Raw genomic sequence first — 27478 nt, 5'->3', positions numbered from 1 at the left:
TCGAAACGATGCTTTGGATTTATATAATGACTTTCGTCCCACTGCCCCAAAGAACATTATTCTAATTGCCAAGGGTTTGTTTATGCCCATTTTGTGGAATAAAGGAAGACTTTCATCAGCTGATGAGACATCCTGGAAAATGGGGTCCTGCAGAATCACTTAGGAGTGGTGAACCTTGCTCCTTTAGCTCCCCTGGCTGGGCAAACAGACAGAACTTAGGAAAGATTTTAATTGTTCCACTAAAATCTCCATTTTGATTTAAGTCCTGATTAACGAGAACATTAAGCAAGCTTGCTGATACCAGAGTCATAGAAGACGTGAGACATTGCTGCCATTTTCTCACCCCCCTTGTTTTTTCTCCCCATCCTCACCTGCTTGACCTCCGAGAGCGCTGCCACGCCAGGAGCGCTCCACAGCCCAGCTCTTCAGCTCTTCTCAGGGATGGCATCGCTCCTGGCAGGACACCTGCTCCTCCTCCTCCTCAGGCTGGATGCTGCCTCCGCAATTGCCCAAAGAGCTCCTGCACTTCCACAGCCCAGATCTCCCCATGCAGGCCCACCGGCTTTTGTGCATCTGATGTATTTCAGCATACAGGAAAATGGTGCCGCCACTTAACGGGCCATCCTCAGCTTAGGTCCCACCACTCCCTCTCCTGAGGGAGCATCTTTCAAATCAAAGTAGACTTCTCACATGGAATGAGCTTTTCATAAATTAATTGTCTCTGTCCTTTTTGTGAATTAAGTTAAACTGGGACCATCAAGCACGTACTGTCAGCTTTAGCTTCAGGCATCTTCATGTTTAGATCATTTCTAACAGCAAAGGATGGCTCAGAACATGTGGCTGTTTACACCTTTTGAATCAAATCAACTCCTATCAAAAAACCTTAGTCATAGATGACGCTTCATCTTGTACCATTTAAGGAGGAAGACAGGCAAGAATGATACATTGTTCATTTTCATATCAATTTGCAGAAATTATCTTTATTAGAAAAATGATTTTTTCATATATTTACAATTTTTACATCATGTTATACTTGGCACGTGTGTTTTCCCCAAATATATACATTTCGGTACGCACAGACATTCGAGTCCCCCATTCCCTTAATGTTTTTCTACATATTTAACAAAAAAATGAACACAATACAATTTGTAAGACAACCATAATAATTATATATTTCTCTATCATAAAAAGTTTGAAGCAAACATTTGTTTTAGATATGTTTCAAAATATTTATACAGTATTAGCACTCAGTCATGCACTGGGTCAGGGTGAACTGCTGTGAGGTGGTATATGCGTACCACGGGGAGAAGAGCATGAACATCCCAGCTCCTTCAAGCTGCAATGTGTGCTATTGGGTAGATCCCACTGCCACCAGGATTCCAGAGGCAGGGACAGAGGGGTGCAGGGGTAGCTGGGTGTATGTGTATCTATAACACGGCAGTTGACACCGTGTGTGTACAGAAACATGTGTATTGAAATTCATTTCAGTTTGCTAACCCTACCTAATAAACCAGGCAGTAATTGGGATGTCAAAACTAGCTTGTAATTATTCTCTTGTTCCCTAAACACTTCCTTTTGAAGAATCCATTAGACTATGAATCTTATCTTAAAGTATTTTATGCTTGATTCCATTTCACCAGTGTTCTTTTGTTCCTATTCTAACAACCCAATTTATTTCCCCAGGTGTTAAGAGGTCTTCAAACCTCTGCTGTTCTTTGCTAGCAATTGGGAATTTAGGACTTACCTTTTGGTTTGAAATATTATACTCTTGACTGTCACAGTAAATTGCACAAGTAAATAACAGAAGTTTGGCTTTTTAATTTACTGTGCATGGAATCAAATGGTTCCAAGATTTGTGGCAAGATGTTATTTAGGGAATGCAAATTTCTTCTACTGCAACATATAGCAGTGCTCTGGTAAGCAGGTCAGATTAGTACACCTGGACATTTTTCTCCCATCAGAACAAGAATACTTTTCCAACTGTACTAACAACTGAGTTTCTTTCTGACCAAAATCCTAAGTTAATATTGTGAATTCTTAGTTTCTCAAGATACAAATGAAACTAAACTGGTCTTAGGATGGTGACTGAAGATCCAGTACTGATTTCCAGTTACATCTTGGTTTTGAGAGTCAACTGCAAATAATGTCTAGTCAAACTCAAAATAGCAATGTATTACTTGAAACTGTTAATAAATGGTTGTAGAATCTGGGTCACAATGATGTATTTTTGTCTTGCCCATCATTCTCCCCAAAAGCTTTATACATATACATATATATAAAGCTTATATATAGCTTGTATGTATACATGTATGTATACAAAGACTCATCAGGACAACACATTAAATTTACATTATTCAAGTAAACAGGTTAAAATGTTTTTAAAAGTGTAATTTGAGATTTTAAAATACTTCTGGTGGAGTTTTTTTAGCAGCACAGAAATATCAGTGATTTCATCTAAGCCAGCAAAAATAGTTACACAGGATGAAAGGAAGCATGAAATGCCCTTCAGGATTAGTGTAAATCTGAATCCAGTGAATTAAAACTAACATTATTTACTCACAGGTGAAGTGCTTCTGAGAGAACCTGAAATGGATAGATGTAAATTTTGCATAAAAATAGCATACTTTGTTAAGAATCAGGTAGGAGTTTACCTAACACATTGATGAATTCTGTTTGTACCTTCTGGTTTCAACAGGGAAGACACAAGATATACTGTGCATGTGCATGTGGGTGTGAGGTGTGAAGACAGAGAGATCAAGCTGTTCTTCACCAGTGCAAAATGGACGTTCTGAAATGAGTAAGACTATTTCAAATCATGATACCTGATATCAAGTATAACCTGAAAACAGTTCTTATTAAAAATGTCACTCGTTTCCATCCCAGCTGCACATAATTTTACATGATGCACCTTCCATACCTTTGCAACATTAGGTGTGGTTTGGGGGTTTTTAATTCTGAGCGTGAACTGCGCTAAGGATCTGCTCTCCCATCACTCCCTCACACATCCCTGTTTAAGTCAAACGGTGTTTTGTCTTAATTTGGAATCCAGACCTAGGCCAGGTAAAAATGAACTAACCAAAACTTATCTTCTTGCCGATGAAGGACTTGATTCCAAGTTCTTCTCCAAGACATATTTGTAATGAACCACAGACAAAATCTGACCCTACACAATTTTCAGTTTCTCAGTTAAGGTGGAAAAATTGATAACTATCCAACTCTCCCTTTGAAAAAAAACAAACAAAACCAACCAACAAACAAAACCCAAATGATTCCAAGGTATTTTTCTGTCATACTTTTTGGTTAAAGCTTTGTAACTTTAGAAAAGAAGCTGAATACCACAATCATCTCTTCGGCAAAATCTCTACATCACCAGTAACAGAAAGCTCAAAAGCCTGTGCATTGAGAAAAGTGATTCTGACAAACATCACAGCTAAATACTGCCTCTGGGTGCAAAACCAGCTTGGGAAACAGCCCAGTCTGCATGGGCAGGCACTGGTGCACACATCAGCTGATCTTCCCTGGGAATTTGAGGGGTTTAGGTATCCTTCCTCAGCTACCTCATATAACATGTTTAATGACCAGATGAGGATCGTGTAAGCTGACAAAGAATGTTAGTCAGTCACCAGGCCAATAGACCCTCTCTGGACATGAATTTTCAGAAGACTGCAAGAAAACATCCTTTTCCTATGTCTTTGTTATTTATAGTGAGTGCCATTTCCAGCTCTTTCAGACAGTAACTCTCCTCTGCCGTGTGTTTACGTGTCTTAGCACAATTCAGTCCTGATCCCAGCATGTCCTTCAGCCTCTTCTGTACTAGGTATCAAACCCTACAATAAATGCTGCTAGAGGACTTGGGATGTAGGAGGTTTGTAAAAGAGAGAAGAGAATCCCTTAAAATAAAGCCCTGCTGAAATGTGTCCCACAGCTTTGGGAGATGATTCACACATGACTAGGTTGGAAAGTGTATGCACGCACACGTGTGTATACTGTATATATATTTAAGTTAGCAAGTTTATTAATAAACAGCTTCTTATGATATTTGGTAATTAAAATATCGGGCTTGTATCATTCAAAATAGTGCAACCTACATAGCAATGTACAGGAGAATTACACACATTATTCCCATTACCGTTAATATGCTTGTGCATATCAAGATGACAGGATACCCTTTTCCATAGGAGTAATCTTTTGCATATTTAATTGTATTCTTTGGCCCATTTTCCTGTGAAACCTCGTATGAAAACATAAAGACTTTGGCTTTAAAAAAAAAACCTAAAAAGCCAACTCCTGTTTTTTTCAGTGACTTTTAGAAACTTCAGTAGAGCTCAAATTGCTTTAGTTATAAATTATTTCCTTCAGAAACCACACACCCCGCAGCCTGTCACAGACCACCCGCTGGTGTGGGGAGCTGTGAACCTCCAGTTTCATTTTTGTTTTCACTCTTGAAGATCATTGACACTTCAAATGTTGCATAACACACCCTCCAACATTCTTCTCAACTCCTCTTATCTTGTCCCAACAGTGAACAAGAAAGGTCCCCTTCCACAGCAGCACTGGGAGGCCCAGCAGACTTGAAAGGGCCTTTGACTGCATCACTGAGTCCAAATACAGGGTTTGTAATGTGAAACAGAAGCCAAAATATATTTTGAAAAGGTTTGTGCCATTAAACACCATTATTAAATGGGCTCAATAAAAAATTACCGGACTAAAGAATCCTGTAGTAATGATGTAACACAAGTCTCCTCAAAACAGCTATTCTTATGTACTGCAATGCACAAATAAAAAGTGTTCTCATAATACATTTGCTGAGAAAAACATATCATTTCTTGTAATAGTACTAGAAATGCAAAACAAGACATTCCCCATTCAAATTTCATGTCACTGTAAATATTATCATTGGCCACATTAAAGCTTAGTACCATTTATGAGAAGGGAGGAAACCTTCATCAATTCCCAAGCAAAATATCATCTCACTTGGAACTTTACAGTGCACTGAATAAGTATCACAATATTTACTGGCATTTATTTTCACAGTTTTCTAACGTGCACATAGAAATATAATTTTTGAAATATATTAGTGAAAACAAATACTAATACAAAAGGGAAAGGACAAAACATCTAGGAGTATAACTGCTTATCACCACTACTTCTTAAGAGTTGGAGAGTTAAACCCATCTCTCTTTTAAATATGTAATACTATATTTAGTGTGGTTATCTACTAATAAAGGTATTGCATGACAATGTTACAGCATGGTTATATTCTCTACTAATTTAGCATTGTTTTCAATACAGGTAAAGAACTAAACAAAAGGAGTAAAAAATGTCATTTAAGTGCAAACCAACAAAAACCTGGTAAATAGTGAGGTAAGTTAATTTTACTTACATTATTTCTGGTTCTTAAATTATAGATATGACAAAATCATCACAAAATCAGCAGTGGATTCTTACAGCTGTTAGACTGGCATTCATTTAAAAACAAAACAGTTTGAACCACAGCAGATCTTTTCTGCAGTACATAACAAAAAAGCTCATGAACCTGCGAGAAGCACTAAATGCATTCTCACTGCAGTGCAGGGCGATGCACACTTGTAATCCTGACTTCCAAAGTTGCAGGACATTGGAAGAGCACGTAGTTTTAGACAGCATACTCTGTACACAGGTTGAGAGAAGCACGGCACGCAGAAAAAAAAAAATCAAAAGCTTGACTGAGGTGACATAAATGAGGAGCTTATTTACAGAGAGCACAGGAACCCTCCCCAGCAGAGCTGAGAGAAGCAAGTCAGGATTTCTGCTCCCATTTAACACGGCAACAGACACTAGAGAGCACAACCAACCACCTCTCCATCCCACAAACACCACAGTGACGCTGCAATGGGAGTGAACATGGGATTCATTCCATGATGAAAGCTGAGCATCAACAAGCATTTCACACTCTGTACAACATGTGCACATCAGACAGAAAAGTCTGCATGACCAGAGCGATGGAAGACACGTGATGGTCTTGAGGCGACTCCAGTTTACCCACAGCTTCACAGGTGACTCCAGCCAGAGCAGATTGAGCCTTTCCGCTGTCATATCACATATCTGTCTGTACTTGCACTTACATCCACCAATAAATACACAGCTGTGATTAAACTGTGCTCCCTCCTAGTGATAGCAAATACTAACACGTTACTACTACATTTAAATAAGACAGTACAGGTGAGTTTGGACAGAGAAATGGGTTATATCCTAAGTTATACTTTAAAAGGCCTTTATGCTCTTTCCTTCAGCACTGTTATATTTTGAAGGCTTATCTTTCAATAGGAAGGAAGTTTAGATTAAAAAATAACATTGGTAAAACAAACAATTTAAGTGTATCACTGGAAAACAGTTTTTACATTGCAAACCAGATTGCCCTATACAGAAAAGATACCTACTTTAAAAGGACTTTTGAGCTAAGACAGGACTAGAGCTAGGAAAGGGAAGGTTTAGCAAGGGAATATATGACACTCCATCTTCAAAGAAGAACATGATGTAATGATTGACACCTAACACAATCTAGCCAAGTCACAGTTACTCTTCTGTATTAACTAAGAGAGGATTTTGCCATAAAAGATCTGTTATCACCAGATTTTATATATCAAACATCTTAAATGCAGTGTAAAACAACAAAAAAGATTCACCTCTTGAATTCTTCCTAAATCCAAGCTGACTCTTAGACCCTTAGATTCATACCACAATTCCTGTTCTATATTGATGAACCCAGCAAGGGAAGGAATACTACCAAAATCTTCCCCATCACTAAGATGCATATGTTACACTGCAGAAATATGAAAGCAGCAAGTTACTCTGCAAGGAATAGATCCTGACACTTCTATTTCAGATGCCACCTTAGTAACTACGTGCAGAAGCACAGGAACCCATATGCACCTGCAAGGTTTAACTTGGTACCCACTTGTGGATCTAACTAGTGGATTTTTGAGGCTGGGGACGAATAGACCATTACTTTTCTAAGCCCATTTAACTGAGATGTCTAAGTTAGAAGCCCATACTTTCTATAAAGTCCATGGAGAGAGAGAAAATCTTTCAGGACACCTCACACACATATCTGCTCCTGAGCCTTCACTGCTCTAAACTACCATCCAGAGGGAGCTTTCTCTCTCTCCGCACTGACAACAGAAAGCCTTCCAGCACTGAAACCCAAAGCTAGACACACAGCTCTAGCTTTTGCTTCCTTTAAAACAATGTAAAAAGATTTATTTTCACCAGGAAAAAAAAACCGTTTCTGATTTCCCTCATGAGCTGTATTTCTCCTCCTAAGTGTTCCTGAAACATCACAGATAGAGACAGGGGTTTATGAGATGCTGCCAAAACACAGTGAGCTGGCGGTGATTTGGTTTCTGTTTGTCCACAGCACTCTTTCTCCTAATCAAACTCCTTAAATAGCAGAATAATTAATTCTGAGCAAAAGCTGCAAAAACATTAAATGAAATTTTCCAGAAATACGAAAACTCTTAATTTTCCTTAATTTTATCTTATATATTAAAATGTCTTATTTCCATGCATTAAGTTATTGGGTGGCTACACTGCTCTAAGAAACACAAGCAGAACACAAAACCCATTTGAAAGGAAAAAGGCAAATTTACTGTGGTGAAAAGGGAAAGACAAAAACATGAATAAATTCTACAATGTCTTTAAAAGAGAAAAAAAGCAAGAGGCAGGTATGTCTATGTAGCTGGTTTTACCTCCATGTACCTACTCCATTCCTCAGCAATTCAATATCCTGCCTCCACAAAAGTTGTCGTCCAGGAGCAGTGTAACACTACAGGACATGCTACCAAGAATGGCCCATATCATTTACAGCCTGATTCAGTTCCAGCTGGAGTCACGTGAAATCTTGGTGATAGGAATGACCAACAAACTGCTAGAGCTGTAATCAGGAAAATGTAACAAGTCACCAGCACCATCCAGAAAGGTACAGAAAGGATGGTCACTTATGCAGGAAGATTCTTTTCTCCTCTTCAAGAATAGCAGCAGCTAGAGTGAGAGAGAGGGAAATACAGAAAGTCTTGATCTCAGTTTAATTGAAAGTCAGTGCAAATATATCAACAAAGCTCAGGCAATACTCAGAATTCCACGCGCTCTACGGCTGAGCCTCACAAGCTGTGGCTTGTGGCTCTACTGTTGAAGATTTTCCTTCAACTTCTCAGCTTCTTCTTCTTTACTTTTATACATCTGCAACTGTACCAGCTACTGGCCTACAACTCTACAATTTAACCTTTTCTTCCCTCTTTATTCACTCATATTATATACCAAGATCAAAACAACAAATGCATGCAGATCCTTATTCCCTCTACTTTCAGTATCTTTGGAGGGTTTTGTTGTTTTGTTGTTTGTTTCTCTCCCCACCCCTCCTTTAAGGCAGCATCTTTTATTTCCATGTGAACAACTGCTGTGCAACCTTATCAAGTCTTCCCTCTGTCTCTAATTTCTTTTGGTTTAGGGGAGGTGGTTGTATGGCATATTCGTAGCTAATAATAATAAATCTCTACAGTCACCAGAAATCTGCTCAAATCAGAAAAAGCCAACACTGCAATATATGAGTTTATAGCTAATTTGCTTGTACATTTCACAGAAGGATAAATCCAACTGGGTTTAGGATGTTTACATTTGGATCTCAATGGTTCACTTACAAAATGTTGTTAATGGGAATTTTTCTTTCCAAACACTTCACATACAGTACTTGTATATATATTGAATTGTGTCTGTCTAGTTAGCTAGAGATGGTGATACAAAACCCTTGGAGTGATCAGCAAATATTCTGGAGCTTTAAGATGATGTGAAAAACAAGAGCTACCTACCACTGAGTTTCACAATTCACTTGGTGAAACTCTCAGTGAATTGCATGGCAGGTTTTGGCATGATATACCAAATACCGTATCTGCCGAAACACACCAGACAGTTCAAAATACTTAAGATTTTACTTAATATACTGTGATTTGGATTGGAAATTAAAATTTGCATGAAATATTTTTATTAAACTCATTACAACAATATTTATGCCTTCAAGTGCATTTGCCTTCCTGTACACCTAAGACAACTAGTATTATGTCTTTGGGAAAAGGTTTTGGCTCATGAAAAGTAGCATTCATCTAATAAACACCCTAGTCCTGCTTAGCTTATACAACTACTCCTAAGAAAGGTGAATCTCTCTAAGGGCAGATCAGGATCTTCTGTTTATAAAAAATTACATCCAGTGAGGAACCAGAAAACATACCCTGTGAATCAGGGCCAATAATTGGGACCAAATGTTGAATAAAGAATACTCAAAACATATTTGCTCTGGAAAGGGTACAGATACCCACAGATATGCTTTCTAAACATACTTATAATAAAGTATACTGGGACTTTTGGAAGCTGGAAAATGATTTGGAAGCCCACATCTCATTACATTTAATTCCTTCAAAGATATCATCCTTCACCATCATGGTGAACATAGAAATACATTTGTAAATACTAAGAATTCATTCTGCACTGTTTGATAGTTAAAGTTGGCTTAAAGCTGTTTAGTAACAAAATTGTAAACAAAATTCAAGAATGTTTGTCCCTCTACATCATTTATGTTATCTGCCATTTGCCACTCTGCTCTGCAGTGTGCTGTACGAAATGAAACAGCTTGCATCCTGCACCTCTGGCATGCAGATGCTGACGGGCAAAATGCTATTGAAAGAGTGTCAGTTTAGAGGAAACTTAGGGTAATGTTCGCATTTTCCAATACACAGCGGTAACGGTTTCCCTGCACGCTGTTCTTCAATGAAAAGTAGGGAATAATGCTTGAATAACCTAAACCTCCTCTACACAAAAACCTAAAGCAAATCTCAGAGTAGCAGAGTATGGGAGAGTACTGCCTGTTGAATGCTGTCAGTATTTAAGTATATAAGCAATTAGATTTCCTTCTTTAGCTTAAATTAAATGTACAGCTGTACACTCTACTCATGAAAGGCTTCCTCTCTTCCTTTCCATGCTCCCTTATGGTTAAAAAACTAGTGGGTTTTTTTCCAGTAGGGGTAAGAAGGGATGTGTAGACGACAATTCATTTGTGAAATAATCTGACAGATCTTTACTAGAAGTCATACAACAATGCACCCCTGTTATGTGAATATCTCTGCATACCAGTAAGTGATAATAAAGATGCTTCTCCTTAGTTACGTGTGCATATATTCAATCTACATAACAGACTAGATCAGAGAGGTTAAAAAACATGGTCTGATGTTCAGCAAATATGCACAATATTCTGGAAGGAATAAGTCCCTCAGAATGCATTCATCCTTCACTGCGTGTGCAAATAAATGGTATTGTGCTCCTCACTGATCACACTGACTGTATGGCTGTCGGTGTTTGATACTGTATTAACAGCTTTAATACTATTAACATACAATTAATTAGATGCCACTAATACACTATGAACAAAGAACTACAGTGGGTTGGGATTTGATTTGGGAAGAGAAGGAATAAAAGAAATACTATACAGCCCTGAGTAATCACCAGGAAGGGGCAAATGCAAACTTAGGTATACATTAGGCCTCAAGGTTGCTAATAAAGTCCACAGCTCCTTAGGAAGTGCCATATAGTGGTATCTAAAAATATATACTCTGGATTAGGCAGCTGTGAAATTTCTGACAAGATGACTGCAGACTTTTCAATGAACTTAGTTTGCAATGGTTAAGTGCATGTGCAATAGAAGAAAAGCATTTGTACATTAACATTAACCGATATCCATGGGGCTTCCTTTTGGTTCACAGCAGTTCACATGTTGGGGCCTGCCGCCTCCCCATTTATTTTCTGTCAGTCTAGAATGAACATATTAATTTTGTGCTAACACACTGCACTTTATTGATTAAGGTCCTGGGGTTTGTTTTTTTTTATATATATATTATTTGGCTTTGAAAATTATTATGAAGCTAAAATATATTTTTGAAAGTCTAGCTTTCTGTTCTCTTTTAGAGCCTTATTTTCGACTCTGTGCAAATGCATTCCTAATTCTTTTTGTCTGTGTCATACTACATGCATACCATATTGCTTATCCAGTACTAGAAAATCATTAAACATTGCTAAGGACAAAAGTACATTGAATGATATTTAGCAACATAAATTAGAATAATAACTGAAATAGTAAAATAATTAGATACAAAACAGCATAGTTGCCAACATATATTGGGGCTCTTTCAGTAGAGCTTGCCATTTATATATAAAGCATACATAAATGGCTATTTTTTAAATTCTTTTCAACAAGACATATTTTAAAAGAATAGGTAAGAGCATACTAGTTTACTTATTCATGTACAGAAGTACATTGGGAAAGGGAGAGGTTTAGGTATCATTTACCATAGCAGGATACTGTTACAGGATAAATTCTCCCTCTACGATGGTGGCAACTATTTTTCCCCTATAAATAAAGTGTTCATGGAAAATTTAAACATCTGATTCAAGGCTAGGCCTTTTCTTACACACACGTCTATTGCTACAGGAATTTAAAACCCTTGGAGTTGAGTACAAGCTATTCCTATTTGCAACGTAAGGCAAAACATGCTCTTTAATGTACATGTCATTATGGATCCGACCATCCCTGGAACAGTAAGATGCTGTAGATTTTATGGATGACCTTAAATAATTATCATTTCTTCCTCTTGTTGGTAATGAATGTTTATAAAGATCAGCTGGACTTCGCCTAAGAGATAAGTGCTGGTCATCACGATACGAGTGCAGAAAGGGGTTATCATCTGAGTGAACAGGATACAGGGACTTGCTCCGCTTACTGTCCTCCAGAGCATGAGTTAAAAGTGAGGCCTTGTTGCTCAACAGTTTGCTTGAGGGAACACTAAACATGCTTGCGTATGGACTACTTTGTAGAAATTTTTCTCTTTCTTTCAAGCTTATACTACGAGAAGGTCTTCCAAAATCAATTTCCCTGGACTTATCAGCAATATTATCAAAAGAATGTTGCCTGCTAATCCTCAGCTTGTTTTTTTTATGATATTGCAGGGCATTGTTTTGTGACCAACTATGCTGATATATTTCTTCAGGAAGTGATAAGTTTGTTGTATCCTGCAGCATCTGATCTTCTTCAATATCATAGAGGTTCCCCATCCGCAAGCACGCGTCACATTTATAAGGAGATCTGCTCGAATAGTGTCCTGCATAAGTGGGCAAATTGGAAAGACAGCTCCTGCAGTGGGTGGAATTCTGCCTGTATCTATCGTTCATGTCAACTAGGGAAGCATTTTTATCTTTTAAAGTGTAGTGCTTTGCATAAAGTTTATACTGGTCATTATTTGGAAGACTGTCTTCATTATGCGAGGGAGTCCTGTTAGCAAGTTCTGCTTTCCTGTAGATGTCATTGTGATCTTGATAAACATCAGGAAGCTCTATAGTTTCTGGAAGGACAATGTTTTCGATGTACTGAGGTGTGTCCAAGCGGAATCCTGGCTCCTTGTCAGCATCAATTGTGTAGATTTTATCCCGTGGAGAGCTCTGTTTGGTTTTCAGATATGTCAGTTCCACTTCACTACAGTCTTTTGGGTATTTTGATGCTACTGTCCTCTTTTTAAAATTGTCCTTGGTTTTGTGGTGCTTGTTGTTGTTTTCAGGTTCCATATGGCAAGTAGCTCGGCTTGATGTCTCTGATACATCTGAATGGATGACCTCTTCTGGGAGGTATCTTTGGCTTTTCACTGAAAGCTGCCTGTTTTCATCTGACCCGTCTTCTCTCTGGGAACCTTGGCTCTGACGTACAGATTCTTGACGTAAAGATTCAACAGATTTCCTCCAAAGCTGCCTAGGTCTGGAGTTTGCTTTTGCTTCTGCTGTTACTGCAACCTCTACTGTATTTGGATTGGATTCATTCAGCGTGAGAGGATGCTGACCTTGGAAAACATAGTTGTTAAGATTGTCCTTGTGTCGATTGCCAGGAAGTGTCTGCAGTTCACTTATGTTGTCACCAAAAAAGTTGTCCTTTGTCTGAAAGGATCTGTTATCAGAAAACATCAAGTTTCCCTTATCCATGACCATGTCCATAATCAAGGAACCCCTCTGAATAAAATCAGCTGTTCTTTTGGGGGAGTTAATTCTTGAAGGGTTCATATTGGTCATATTTTTTGCTGTTCGCAGTAGTTTTAACATGTTGGTTTGGGAATTAGTCAAAGAAAAGTCAGGAGACTTCTTCTTTTCTTCAATGTGTACTCCATGAATGCAGCTGTAAATACCCTGTAATATAAGTAATTCAAAACAAATAGAATCACTAGGTGTACATTTTAAACATTTCCATTCTATTTTTAATTAGCAATAAAAAAGATTAAACATTGCTTATCTAATGACTAGAAAGATTAAAGTACATATCTATCCCTTCAGCATTTACTTACACTGATATGAAGGAATAATTTCTGCCATATCTGTTGGAACTGTAAAGGAGAAAAACTGCCAGTATTTCACAAACCAGTGGCCAATGTTGGCCTCCCCTACTTATTCCAGAAAACAGGATTAGAAGGGACCCCAAAAGGTTGCCTGGTCTCATCACAAAATTTAACTAACTTTCAGTAATGGAAACACAAGTATTTTAAACCAGTGATTAAGCTACCCCTCTAGAAAAGCCTGCAGTGAGGCTATTTCCTTGGAAGTTAAGATACTCTTCACTGTCACAGAAATAAAAAGGTTTCTAGCTATTGTGTTTTAGCTTTTCTGTTTCCTATCCCAGTACATGTGAAAAAAAACCAACCCAGCTCTAAATCCTGAATTTGAGTTCATTTTGAGCAAAAGGCTGAAGCCATCTTTTAATTCCAGACTCTTGGGTCACTCCTGTGAGCTCGATTGACATTTCCAACCCTGTGTACTTGCAACTCCCAGACATTTGCCTTTGAAATGAGTACTTCCCCCCACCCCTCCACACCCCTGCATTGATTAGGAGAATTTCATATGTAAAAGGCCAAAAATATAAAGTTCAAATGTAAAATGTGGAGGGAAAAGTGTAAATGCTTTTCTAGACAATGCCTAAGAGGGTAGAGCAGAGTATTTTTAATGCAGTTCCAATAAGGTCCCATTTACTCAACAGGGTAATTTCAGCACATTTTAAAGCAATTAGGCATTTTAGTACCATTTTCAATTCTCCTCAGCTATATAAAAAATCCAGCAAAATCAATTACATAATGAGAGTACTATGTTAAAAAAAAAAAGACAAAACCCAACTAATTTGTTAAAAATATAAGAACAAGCACATACTTCCCTTATTTTACAACAGGTATCAGTTATTTGGATATATAAATCCACTTTGGGTTTGATAAAGTTATCATTTATCATTAGTTAGACACTTTCTTAGTGTCTAATCAAACATAAATGACACTTGTGTTTGACCTCATATGGTTTATTCAAATTTGCTATCAAGAAAAGCTTATAAAAATATCGCAGTATATTTTTATCACTTAAAATCCACTTGTTTAAGAAATGCACAAAAATGAGAGCTGGTATCTGTCACCAATTTAGCAGTTGGATTTTTTTGGGGGGAAATGAATCCATTTCCTGCATCTACCATTTCTTCATCAGAACTTCCCTGCATGTATTTGTTTTCAGCATATGATTACTTATTATCTTGGCATATGATAATTCATACCCTAGAATAATCTAATGGAGAAAAAGCTTCCCATGGAGTGCGAGTATATCCTAAACCTGTTGACAACTCCAGAGCATCACACTGATGCTCTAACAAGTATTTCAAATGTCCAAATGGGAATAAAAGGAAAGAGAATGTTTTAGGGAGGTAGCTTTTATTCTGTCTGTTGCCTGAAGAGGGAAAACTAAAGCAATACTAACCCTGCTGATTGAGAACAACAATCCCGGCCTATCTGAGCAGACTCCAGTGAAGCAGAATCTAAGTTTCCAGTAAAATAAGTGCTCCCAGACAAAGGTTATTAAACTGAGTGCCATGGCTGCTGCAAGCATGTAAAACACTCCTGCCATGTTGTCGATGTCCAGCTGGCTGCTCATGACTTCGTTCTTCTCGTTGTGGCAGATACCAGTCAGCCACAGGGTTTCTAACTCTTCCATTTCCCCTAGGGAAAGCAAGGAGTTAAACCAGTTAGAATGCAAAAATTACTGCTCACAGTATTCAGAAGTCTTTGCAAGTTTAAAAATATATCACCATTTAATGCCTTATTTGTGGAGAGCATTAGTTTTATCTACTAAGGATTTGCTAATATAGCAGATTTCAACTCACAGCACCGCAGTTTCAGATGTCCTCCAGATTTCATAAATTATGTGGGAAGCTGGCTGTTCTACAAAGCAGGATCTGTAATTTGGGTAAAACTTTCTTCTGCTTGCTGTAACTAGTATGACTTCCTACAGAGGGTGGAGCTGGAGGGTTCCCATTCCAGGGAATTCCTCCACCCCACCCATGACAGCTGCATTTGGTGCACACTCAGATCCAGCAGGTTCCTCCCATCCCAGTCCAATAGGTGCCACCAGAGCTGCTCCCATCTGCAGGTCCAGCCAGTAGTAAGACCATGTGTGTACTCCAGAGTCCAACCTTACTCCATATCCTTTGCATCCTCCTATGCCTTCCATATTTTTACTTTATAGCCTCCCAGCCCAAGAAGGTGTTTTTGACTGTTGAAAGACAGACAGACTATCCAAGCAACAAAGACTGAATGGCACGTTTAAAAACTGAGGATGAGCAGCAGCAGCCAGGCCCAGCAGTGGCTGTCCCGGGGTTCTGCACCAGGCCAGCCCTGCAATCATCATCAGTCACATTTCCTCTCACAGCTGGCTGCATTTCAGTACCAGGTGAACTGATTTGGGCATGCAGTTTGAAACCAGTTTCTGATCTACAAGCACTTTAGAAAGAGATGTTATTTATCAAATCTTTCTCGTTTGCTTCCCCATAATACTTTCATTTATGGCAAAGCAATGACAATCACCGACACCGGATGTAAAATCACCCAAAGCACTGTGTCTAAAGTTCTGTTACACTGGAAATGGAAAGCCTGACTAACTTTACCCATACAGCACATGCAGCAAGTGAGGAAAAAGAGTTGTATATGATACAGTATTAACAAAATCTATGGTGTTTCATACTATAGAAATGTAACTGTCACTTAATGCCTGGATACCTGCAGGAATACAGTATGCCCCTTTTCCTATTTAAGTTTCTTTTTTTAATTTTTACTGTAAGTAGTGGTATCTTTCCAACACAATTCTTCTCCTGGCTTTCTCTTCATTTTCTGTTTTCCTACAGAGACCTGGTAGATGCTGTAACTGCAAACCCTTCCCACATCACATACTCCCAGCCTCCTGTCTTGTGGTGCCCTCTGCTCCTGCCTCCCCCTCTGGATCACCTAGGCTGCTTCTTACAGTCTCCTCTGGCCTTTTGCTGCTGGGCAGCAGCACAAACCAGTTTCAGCACGTGCCTGAAACAGAGCATCCCTGGGTTCTGTTTCTGGGTATGCCACATCCTTACTGCCATTCAAACACTTCATTTACTTAAAGCTAAGGAAGCAGACCCACTCTCTCCCTCTGTTGCATGTTCTTAGACTCAGAATCCATATTTCACTGATGAGATCTGGCCTCAGATGAAGGACAGTGTCACTTAGCAGTGGTTGCTACTGCCAGCATGGACAGAGGTGTACAAGAAATTGTAACTGTCCCTGCCAAGATTGTTTCTTATATTGCATGATATATTAATTTTCAGATGTTTAGTGCTTTTCTTACTGAAGCACTGCATGTGCATACATGCCTTCTTACTCTCTTAGGGATATAGCTACCTGAGTAACTATTATTATTTTTACTGATATATACTTCACTGTTTCTAGAAAATACAGCAGGCAATACTGAGAACCAGAAAGTACAGAATTAGCTGCCTTGGTGTTTCCCAACTTAGGATACGGCTTCAGCTGGGGGGAAGAATTCCCATGCTACAGATCCCTAATCGTTACCCAGTGATTAGAGAATACATTTCCAGTATTACAAGCCATACATCATTTGAGTAAAGATCGGGGCGGGGGGGAAGTCTAGAAGCTATACTGGCATTTCATAGACTCATATAATGGTTAGGGTTGGAAAGGACCTTAAGATCTTCTAGTTCCTACCCCCAAGCTACCTTCAAGATAGACTAGAAGATCGATGACCTGCTGTGCAAGAGCATTCTGCAGGATAGAGTGCCAGAGCACTAGGAGAACTGCAGCCCACAGATAATTTGGATGTGTGAATTGGAAGTGGAACACAAGACTGTGATGGATAAATTGCTTCTCATAGAATGTGAAGGAAAAATTCAAGGAGAAAGGGTAAGTACTGAGGCGCTTTAGCAAAGGCATTTCACAAATTTGTAAGAGATATGATTCTGTTCCTAGTTAATTCTGAGTTTAGTTTTGTGCTTGAAACATGAATTGAACCTCTACATCTGAAAAAGACAGTGTATCTTCTCCCAAATTACAGTGCTCAATCTTCAAAATACATAAGAGCATCCCCAAAGAAGAAAGTCAATCCTAATGAATCTTTAAAAGTCTTTTAATCCAGGACATAGGGACAATAAATTATGAACTGTAACAGTATAGATATTGCACACTGTCACTACATAGATGGCTGGGGTTAACAAAACTCACAGAGGCTATAGAAAAGAACCCGAGTCCAACGAGAGAGCAATGTTTCTGCTTTGCGTATTAGTAGCTGAGGCTCTGACAATCAGCCCTCATTACTTCCCACAGGAAAATTCACATCTCCCATGATTGTCAAACATCAATTTGATTTGACTGCTGTGCCCTTTAACAAAATTCATGAAGGAATTTAAAACTCTCTTTTATTACTGTTTCCTCTGCTTGCCTTTCTCTTTGGCACGTACATCTAAAGTAACTATTGATAATCCACTAACCTTTCCAAAAACATCACTACACAAACCAACCAAACTTGTTGAGTCGAGATAAATGACAGTGCCCTGGCAAGCTACAAAGAACAAAGAACAAAGCACCCTAGAGTCTCACAGATCCTGCTGTTGCAATACCACTTCCCTTCTATCTGACGATGACAGAAATCACTGTTAATTAACACCCAAAAGGAATACGCTATTTTACAGATTGCAAAGCACTGTGAATCACTGGATTATCATATTTATTAAATGATATTATCTGGGAATGGAAAGATTAGGCTGCTAATTCTGGTCTATATAAATCAGTTACAATTTACACTATATATTTATATATGTGTGTGTGTATACACACAGAAACACAGACAAAACAGTTACAGGCCTGGCAGTGCCTCCACTCCCTTCTCTAAGGCCACAGCCAGAGAGCTTTTAGTCTTCTCCTTCCCACAGCTGCTGACAAGCACCAAAAAGCACAGTGCCAGCCAGTACATCTGTGGGTCACACTTCAGCCTCAAGTGAAACACACCCCCAAATCAAAACAAAGTCCATTATTTACCTCCTCTGATCTTCACTCTTAGGAAATAGAGGGACTTTTTACAAGGGCATGCAGTGACAGGACAACGGGGGTAATGGCTTTAAGCTTACAGAGAGGAGACTTAGATGAGATCTTAGGCAGAAGTTCTTCCCTGTGAGGGTGGCGAGGTGGTGGCACAGGGTGCCCAGAGAAGCTGTGGCTGCCCCATCCCTGGCAGTGTTCAAGGCCAGGTTGGACGGGGCTTGAAGCAACCTGGCCTAGTGGAAGGTGTCCCTGCCCATGGCAGGGGGTTGGAACTGGATGAGCTTTAAGGTCCCTTCCAACCCAAACCAGTCTGGGATTCTACGAAGTAAGCCAAGCCTGGGCTGGTTTATCAGTGTGATACAGCTAGATTAAGCACAGACTCATGACAGCCCGGAATAGCAGTCAGAAGTCTTAGACACAGTTTGGTTTCAAAAGGTGTGCTGCATTCAGCCAGCCGCAGGGAAACACCACCAGCAGAAGTCTGGACAGAGTGTTTGAAGGAGGGAAATTGAAGAAATAATAATGGTTAGAGATAGGACTTTGGAATTAGCTCTACATGTGAGAAATATCTGTCAAGAAACCATTAAAAGTTATGTGAGGGAAGAATAAACTGCAAAAATATAAACAGAGATTACAATCAAAGCATTGACTAAGTAGAAAAAGAAACAGAAATGATCCTTGTGAAGAATTTACTATTTACCTGTGTTTCACGTATCTATCTACACTCTCTGCAAGAACAGTTATCCTGCCAGATGAGTAATTACATTAATTTTACAAGATTTGTAACTGGAAAATTGACTCTTAAATTTTGATTCTCTTATCCTCCAATGATCAAATTAAATAGCTAATTAATTGTTTTAATATTTTTAGAATCACTGAAGTCTGTAATTCACTGAGCTCTTATTTTTCTTCTTTAACAGACAAGTGTTTCTCTGCTCTACTTTAACCATGTATGTTAAAAACAGGTTCCTGGGGATAATCACTGATGGCTCACAGGCTGCTTCAACTACTTCCTTAGGAACTCTAGAGGGGTATTCTCATCACGTTCTTACCTTAATTTTAACCTATTTAAATTATTCTCACACATAGAGGGAGAAGAAATCTATTTTATCTGTCCCTTATGAATCCAAAAATAGATTTTTAACACTTCATGTGCTGTTTGCAACTAAAAATTTCAGGGCCAGCCTGCTCCTTTCACATTATTGCAAAGCAAAACCTGGCACAAGGTGCCAATAGAACATGAGAGAAACAGCAAACCTAAAACAAACTGAGGAAAAAGTAACCTAATGGGTGTTTCTCTGGCAGTGGCATTTCTAAAATGTGCTACTGCTCTCTTGAGTGTGGGTGAGAGATTGGCTTTACACAGTGAGATCCGCTCCACAAAGGCACTGCAACCCCCTGAGCTATGGAAACCTCCGGTGCTGGACATGCCTGCGCCAATGTCGCATCCTGTATCAAGTGTCCCAGCCAGCTGCAGCTGCATGGACAGTCACCCTCCTGTGACTCTAAAAAACACTGCCTTGCATGAATGGGAGTTGTCTAGAAATGTTAATTCTCCCGTGTTGTCACACATTGCAACCATCCCTAGCTAAGTGTGGTCTGCCTGTTCTGCCGGAGCATGCCTAGGACAAGCAAGGAAAGGATGCTCTGTCCAAGTGGAGAAAGCCGAGCTGCAGCCTGACATCTTTTTTGTTTTGTTGGTTAAGTACGACAGACCTCTGCACATGCCCTGGCCTTGTATCAGATGCAGGGCAGGAGGAGGCCAACCCAGATGGAGATCACAGTGCATGTGAAAACAGAAGGTGCAAAAAGAAACAGGCTGGTATTGACAGTATAAGGGGTGGTGACACTTGTGCAGCCTGAGTTTCAGCCTCAGGAGCCAGCATACAAATAAAGAACATTGAGGTATACCAGTTACAGATCTTGAATAAAAAGGTTAAATACAGACTTTCACAATGGTCAGATGTAGGGCATCATCTTCGAAGACGGTGGCTGCACTAGCAGAAACATCTGCTCATTCAGACTGGACAAATGGTAGTTTTCAGATCTGGGGACACTGTTTCACACTTACTCTGGTGAGGACTCCCACTGAGCGATGGATGAGGAAGGTAGCGCCCCTTCACTTGGACCCTAACATGAGAAGGTCTTTACTGAATAGCGGTGTCAGAAGCCAGACGAGTTGATGTGCATTTGGTTCAATAAGCTCATCAATTTCAATTTGAACTAGTTAAATGATCCATCCAGCATGTTTCATGGAAGAGATTATATAAAGCACAGCAACTTTTGGAATTCAGTCTGGATCCCCCAAAACAATCTCTCTTATTTTCTGAGTAATTTCCCACTGTAAAAATAGCATGAGGAACACAGATGACTGACAGCAGTAAACTACTTCTTGTGAGCTAATGACTGCACTCCACATGTCCCCATTAGCTAAGGATGAATTATCAGAACTGCTAAGCATGACTTTCAGTATTACAATCCCTCTAACTCTTGTTCAGCTACACAAACACCCTCCACTTATACACTCACAGTCTCCAGTCACATTTGTTCCACCCACTGCTTGAGGAGGACACTAAATATAAACAGAAAATCACTGGGATTGTGGGTGTATTCTGCCTGAGCAGCACACACTGAAAATATGTCCTTATAATCACATATGTATTTCCTTCTTGGTCTTTAACAGCCAAGTGAGTCACAGTGCTACATTTCCTTATCATCTAGACAGTGATTTGGAAGGCTTATGCTAAAATATGTAAAAAAAACAGCAAAGAGCTTTCCTCTTCCAGATGTAAGGGGGCAAATCTCATTTCCACAGTTACCTATTACCACTAGGGAGTGGGAAGCAATTATCCACCCAGGAAAATAATTCTTAGTGTACTAAGCCATCCTAAAAGCACATAAAGATAACCAGAACTGAAAGTTATAAAGAAGCGGATAACAGACTCTGTATGGAAACTCAAACCAAACCTAGTTTTCTTCTTTACATCTCTGTGTCACTAATTGCTTTAAAGGTTGCAGCTTTAAGGGTTAAGGGCTTAATACAACTACACCATCTGCCCTTCTTTTTCTGGAGATCTCTTCCCAGACCCTCATCTGAACTGAGCTCGTAACCTACAGGTAGCACAATACATTACCAATACCTCAGATGAGTAGTACCAGCTGGTTGGTACTTTCCCACTGCTCCCCAAACTTGCTCTCTTTACCCAGCATTTTCCTGTTCCTTGACTCTATCCATTTCTGCTTGTCATGCATCTTTTTTCCCCTCTATTTCTGCTGCAGCCCCCATAGCTAACAGCTCCTCACTGTCCTGTCCATCCCTTCCACACTCTGAAGCCCTTTTCTTACTCTCTTAATCCCAAAGCAGCTTTGTCATTTGCAGTTCAATAATCTCATTTGCTCACAAATGAACAGGCAAAAGGGAGGGATGCGGGGCGAGGGGGAAGAATAGAGAAAGAAATTCTCCTCACCTACTAGGCACCAGTGATTCTGCTCCAAATCCCAAAGACATGATGCTATAGGTTTCGGAAGCAATGTCTTTTGAACTATGCAAGATATATTTAGGTAAGTACCACTCTGTTTTAAATGGCACTGTGCAGCCCAAGCCAGAGGAGTATCAGCAATACCTGGGCCTTCAGACAGCTGGTCAAAAGTTCCTGCTACTGAAGGCTGGAGGATGTGGGTGCCTTCACAAATGTTGTAGTCCAGCATCTACAGACTTACTACATTCCACAGGCTGTGTGCCTGAGCCTTTACTGACTTACCAACTGCAAACTAGCACAAAAAAGTGGTTGGCAGCTGCAAGGGGAACATGCTGGGTTCTGGGTATGCCAGCCTGCCCAGCTGCTCTTTGCAGAGGTTTAGAAAAGAAATCAAAGCACGTTTCATGTGAGTGTTCAGTGCACAACATTTCTGTGCTGACACACTCCTGTGGCTGTGGGCGGAAGATCCAAACAAAATGATGGTGCTGCTTCTTAGCAGCCGTACCATTTCAGTTGCTTCTGAACTCCTGGGTGCTTCTATTTCTCAACAGAAGATTAAGAAACAGTGTTTGCATCTCAGTAGAAATATTTTTATTTCTCTGTTAAAAAACATGAAAGTTTCATATTGTGACCACAGCAAACTAAAAAAAACCAAAGCATGACCACCACTGTGCTTCAGAGAATTACCCTGATGAGCCACTATTTTAAACAAAACTGCAGATGCTATTTGTCAACTGGAAGTTCTTGCAGATAATGAGATGTGATGTACAGAATGTAAGATGTACAAAGCCAGAAATTCACCAGTAATACACTTTCCTCACATTCTTTATACAAGAAAAAGCAACTCCTAACTCTTTATATTGAAAAGATTCAGTGTTCCAAAGCAATTACTCTGACAAATGCATATGCATATTCATCTCAATTTCCTATGAACTGGGCTGCGTATATGAACCTGCACAGACCACGTGATGAAACATTTTGGGGTTATTTCAGCAACTCCTTCCCATCCTCCTTCCCTCTGTCTCTTTTCTTCGTTAGAGAAACACATTTGGCATCTTGTAGCCTGCTTCCTTCCACTGAGACTTCAGCTGCTTTCACAGTGTAATTGTTACTTGTCAGCATAATTTGTCCACTCAGAAGAAGTATCCTCAGGATCAGAACACTACTTGTGTATACACTCATAAACTACTCAGGCTAAGCTTAAAGTTATCCTGAAACCAAACCTACATTCCTCTGCATTTACCTTATTTTCTTTTCCCAGTGAAGAGAGGATTCAAAGCCATCAACTTTGGAAAGTATGAATAGATGCTCCTGCATGAACAAGTCATTAATACTGCAGTTGGATGTTTTACAGCAGCAAAGAAGAGGGAAAAGGTTCTTATCTATTGTGCAAAAATCTCATTTCGATGTGTCAGTGAACTGGTTTTATAGGAGAATGATGTAGAAGAAGCAAGGAAAAATCAAATGAGAAAAATCACAGGAGAAAGACATATGCAGAGGAAATTGAAAGCTCTGAAACACATTTCAAAAGGCTATCTCATCACTGTGTAAATGTAAGACAGAGCTGAAATCATGGGGCTTTTTAGGTGCAATCTTTTAAACAAATTACTTGGTCTTAGCCAAATATCTAATATCATCCAAAGGATCTCTCCTCTTACTAACCTAACATTCATATAAAGAAATTGTGTTTGTTCAACTTGTCAGCATTTTTCTTTTTACAGTTATGAAACTCATTAGATTTATAATCATGCATGGAAATTAACCCATTCTGTGAGGAATATTCTATTACATATATTGAATAATAATTCAATAACTATTAGGTGTTTTGCTGTTTTATAGGCTGAATCTGAAAGAATAATAAAGTCAGCAAAGGCTATACATGTGAAAGAAGTATTTCTGCCTTCATCTGTGTTTGCCTATTTACTTAAACAACCTAATTCAGACTCCACTGAAGCTTTCCCAGGGGTATAATCTTAAGATGAAGCTTTCCCCCCATGCTTGCTTTTAGTCTAGATAACTTCAAAGAGATTTTTAGTGATACAGCAAAGTGATGTTGGTCTGAACTCTGGGTTCATCCCTTCTAATTTACAAAAACAGAGTTATGTAAGTTCATAGCTACAAAGATTACTCATCAAACTACTGAAGTTAGATGTATATTGCAAAATCAGGCCATGCTAGTTCCAGGCAATCACTCTTTACATTTAATTTCTTGGTGCTTTGTTCCAGTTCACCTGCAATGTGCTCTGTAAATCAGTAGAAGAAATTTCAACCTCAATATCATTCTTTTGTGGGGTTTTGGTTTGTTTTTCTTCCTTTTTTTTCTTTTCTCCCTATTTGTTTGCTTGGGTCTTTTCTCTGAAAATTATCATCTAAACCTGTGACACAATGTAGTGAGACACAACAGCAAACATCTCTGGGACTAAAGAAAACATACCTACAATAATTCCTACACATCTTATATGTCCAACTGCTGTTTTCTTTAATAGTGCCCACACCACTTTCTGAACAATTTCAGGGATCCTTTACAGGAGAAAATGAACATTTTAGCATTCATGGGTTGTTCAGAGTACTTTCTAAAGGCACTGAAAAATAACACTGAGTAAGATGCCATAAGCACATGAACAAACCAGGAGGATTGTGAATTCAAAACTTTTGCTTATCTTCTGAAGTATTATCTGAGCAAGATGAACATGGGAACAGACATTTCATGACAAGGCTTCATTCACTTCAGTGCTATCTGTATCTACTGCAAGTCTATAAATTATTCACGACAGTTTTAACACTGAGTTTTGTAGGCAATTCATTTGTATTATTTTCAGCTACTAAAAATGGGTTAAAGATATAAGCGTTCATATGCTATGTAAAGCCATAGGTCACTGTAAATACATGATAAGATTTTTTCCTCTTTCCTCCCATCTATTTAGTTTTCTCCCTCATATGCAGAGACAAAGCGATGCATAAAAATGCGGTACCTCTGGTATTTTGACAAGCTTTTTCTTGAATAGATTCGAATACTTTCCCTTCTATTTAATTTATTTTCATTCCCTGTGATTTCATTTCTTTTTGTTGGATGAGAAGTAGCAAAAATGATGAAAGAGTAAGCATGAAGAAAATGCAAGGTGAAAAGAATGAAAACCTCAGTGATGCTCTGGCAACATCTAGAGGGGTTAGTCCACAACTGAGAAAGACACCTCAGATCCTCCTTAAGGCTACAGAAGCATTTTCTTCTTTAGTATTGGGCAAAGAATTCAACTTCTAATTCTGGGTCAGAATTACAGCACCTGACACTTCTTAAGAGTATTACACAAATAGAAAAATATTCTGTTCACAAAATACTCACAAATAGAAAAATAAAGCAAAGATTTTAGCAACTGTTTAAAACAAGACTATGTAACTGCTTGAAACGTAGCAATTATGGGTGATAGCTTCATTCCTTAGCAGGAGGAAGCGATGTTTCTTCCATAAGCCTCTCTAAATCCAGCAGATCAATAATGATGACACTAGCATCTCTATAGGTACATCAGACAAAATGCATCAGTCATGATGGTTACATCTCTTGCAGTCATTAAGTATTATAATAGGAATAAAATCCATGTGCTGGAAGACTATCACACTCACTGTCTCCAGTACGAAAATTACTGTATTGGTTTTCATGGAACAGGAGGTTGCTATGCTGAGGTCCTGCACTTTGCCATTTAAACTGTCCTATTATACAGAAATTTGCCATTCTTACTCTCAGTGGTATTCTATTGGTGACACTAAGTGCATGTTTATTTTTCAGTAAAACCCTCTTTTCACTGACAGAGAACTGGAAAGTTAACACATGCACCTATGTAAAAAAAAAACCCAACAGGTCATGTAACACACCCCATATTCCAATCTGAAGAAGGATTTTAGTTAGTCATAAACACACATCTTTTAACCAGCATATTATTTGCATGCACATGTGAAAGGCTTGAAGTTTCATTGTGGCAAAGAAACATTTCTACATTCAAAATGTAGTTCAAGTCATTATTACTGTCTACAAATACACCAAAGCTGCTCAGGGCAGAACTGCCAAGAGGACCTATAATTCTTCTATTTTAGTGTTAGAATAAAAAATAGCTGTTTGAAATCCAGTAAAACCAGTCACTCTACTTCAATTCCATAAACATTCTTTCACCAGAAGTTTAAATTAATCCATCCTAGATTAGGCATCAGTCACACCAGCTGAACTGAGCTAAACACTCAGCAAAATTGTCATAGAATCATTTGGGCTGGAAAAAACTCTTAAAAATCATCGAGTCCAACTGTTAACCCAGCACTACCAAGCCCACTGCTAAACCATGTCCCTAAGTGCTACGTCTACACATCTGTTAAATACCTCCAGGGATGGCAATTCAATCATTTCCCTGGGCATCCTGCTCCAATGTTAGACAATCCTTTCAGTGAAGAAACTTCTCCCTAACATCCAATCTAAACCTCCCCTGGTGCAACTTGAGGCTGTTTCTTTTCATCCTATCACTTGTTACTCGGGAAAAGATACCGACCCCCACCTTGCTACATTGAAACATAACCAAGTAAAAACTCCTCAGGAACTGCTCAAAGGCAAAATTAAGAAAGAAAATAAATAAATTTAAGAAAGCTCTCTAACACTAAGGCCAGCATTACTTTGTGATGTATATGTAAACACTTTCTGAAAATAAATGCAAATGCCCTTGGCGGTGAGGTGAGTTAGAACAGAATGGAAGAGAATTCCTGTCTCAGCATCAAAAAATAATTTTACTCATTTGTTTTGCATTTGTTTCGTTTTTCTAAAGATTATTAAGAGTAGTAGAAGTCTCAGAGCTACTAAAACTGAATTCACTGTGCATACATAGCGAAAGAAAAGAAAGGCCAAAGACTGGTTCCTACCATCTCCAACAAACTGAAGGAGGGCTAGATCAATTTGTCTCTTCCAAGGTGATCCTTTCTGAAGGGCAATTCCATAGCCTGTAGTGGCAAAGATGTATCCACTCCCTATTGTGACAAGTTTGCAGCCTTCATCTCTTCCAGCCTTGTAGTTCAGCACTGCTGCATCATAGATGAAAGCATCCAACTTCCTGAAATGAAAGAAAACATTTTACAAACCAAATCATTAGGTACAGCTGTTGTCAGGCTTTTGTCCTTGATGTTAGGACCCTGTTAAATATCATATGGATTCTTTGATATCATTAATTACATATCCTGCTCTGCTGTATCTAAAATTAACAAAAGACATCTATTTTAGTGAGGGAAAAGTAGGACACATAGTTTTGCATTTCTATTTTAGGGGATGCTGTTGAAAAATACTGAGAAACCAAGCTACAGAATGTCTTGCCCTGTTATCTTTGTATCTTTGCTTTCAAAATGGATAAATACCTTTAGATGCAAAATTATCTCCAAAACCAATAGAAATGACAACAGAGAATTTAGAACTGAAACAATAATCAATTAGCTTATTTAAAATAGTGAATGAGACTGAAAATGTGACTTCACCAGTTTGCCACAGAGACTTCCTTTATGTCTCTTTCCAGAAATAAACAATGAAAGTGCAGGTTA

The 27478-nt window shown here is 38.9% G+C and overlaps 1 protein-coding gene across 3 annotated transcripts in view; it reads right to left on the bottom strand.

Moving 5' to 3' along the window:
• Positions 1-960: 960 nt before the first annotated feature.
• Positions 961-27478, bottom strand: part of GRIN2A (glutamate ionotropic receptor NMDA type subunit 2A) — a 184741-nt gene continuing 158223 nt past the window's right edge. For 2 of the 3 annotated variants that reach the window (XM_030484241.1, XM_030484242.1), the window contains 3 exons: positions 26813-27000; positions 14842-15080; positions 8050-13245 (listed from right to left, as the gene is read on the bottom strand). In XM_030484241.1, the coding sequence (XP_030340101.1) occupies positions 11455-13245; positions 14842-15080; positions 26813-27000 (2218 nt within the window). In that variant the 3' untranslated portion in view covers positions 8050-11454. Of the gene's footprint in view, positions 8020-8049; positions 13246-14841; positions 15081-26812; positions 27001-27478 lie in introns of those variants that run through there. The other variant, XM_030484243.1, reaches the window with a different exon arrangement.

This window comes from Strigops habroptila, chromosome 4 (assembly GCF_004027225.2).
Source record: "Strigops habroptila isolate Jane chromosome 4, bStrHab1.2.pri, whole genome shotgun sequence".
NCBI classification, from domain to species: domain Eukaryota; kingdom Metazoa; phylum Chordata; class Aves; order Psittaciformes; family Psittacidae; genus Strigops; species Strigops habroptila.
The sequence above is the reverse complement of the archived record's forward strand: the minus strand, read 5'-3'. Positions and strand labels throughout refer to the sequence as shown.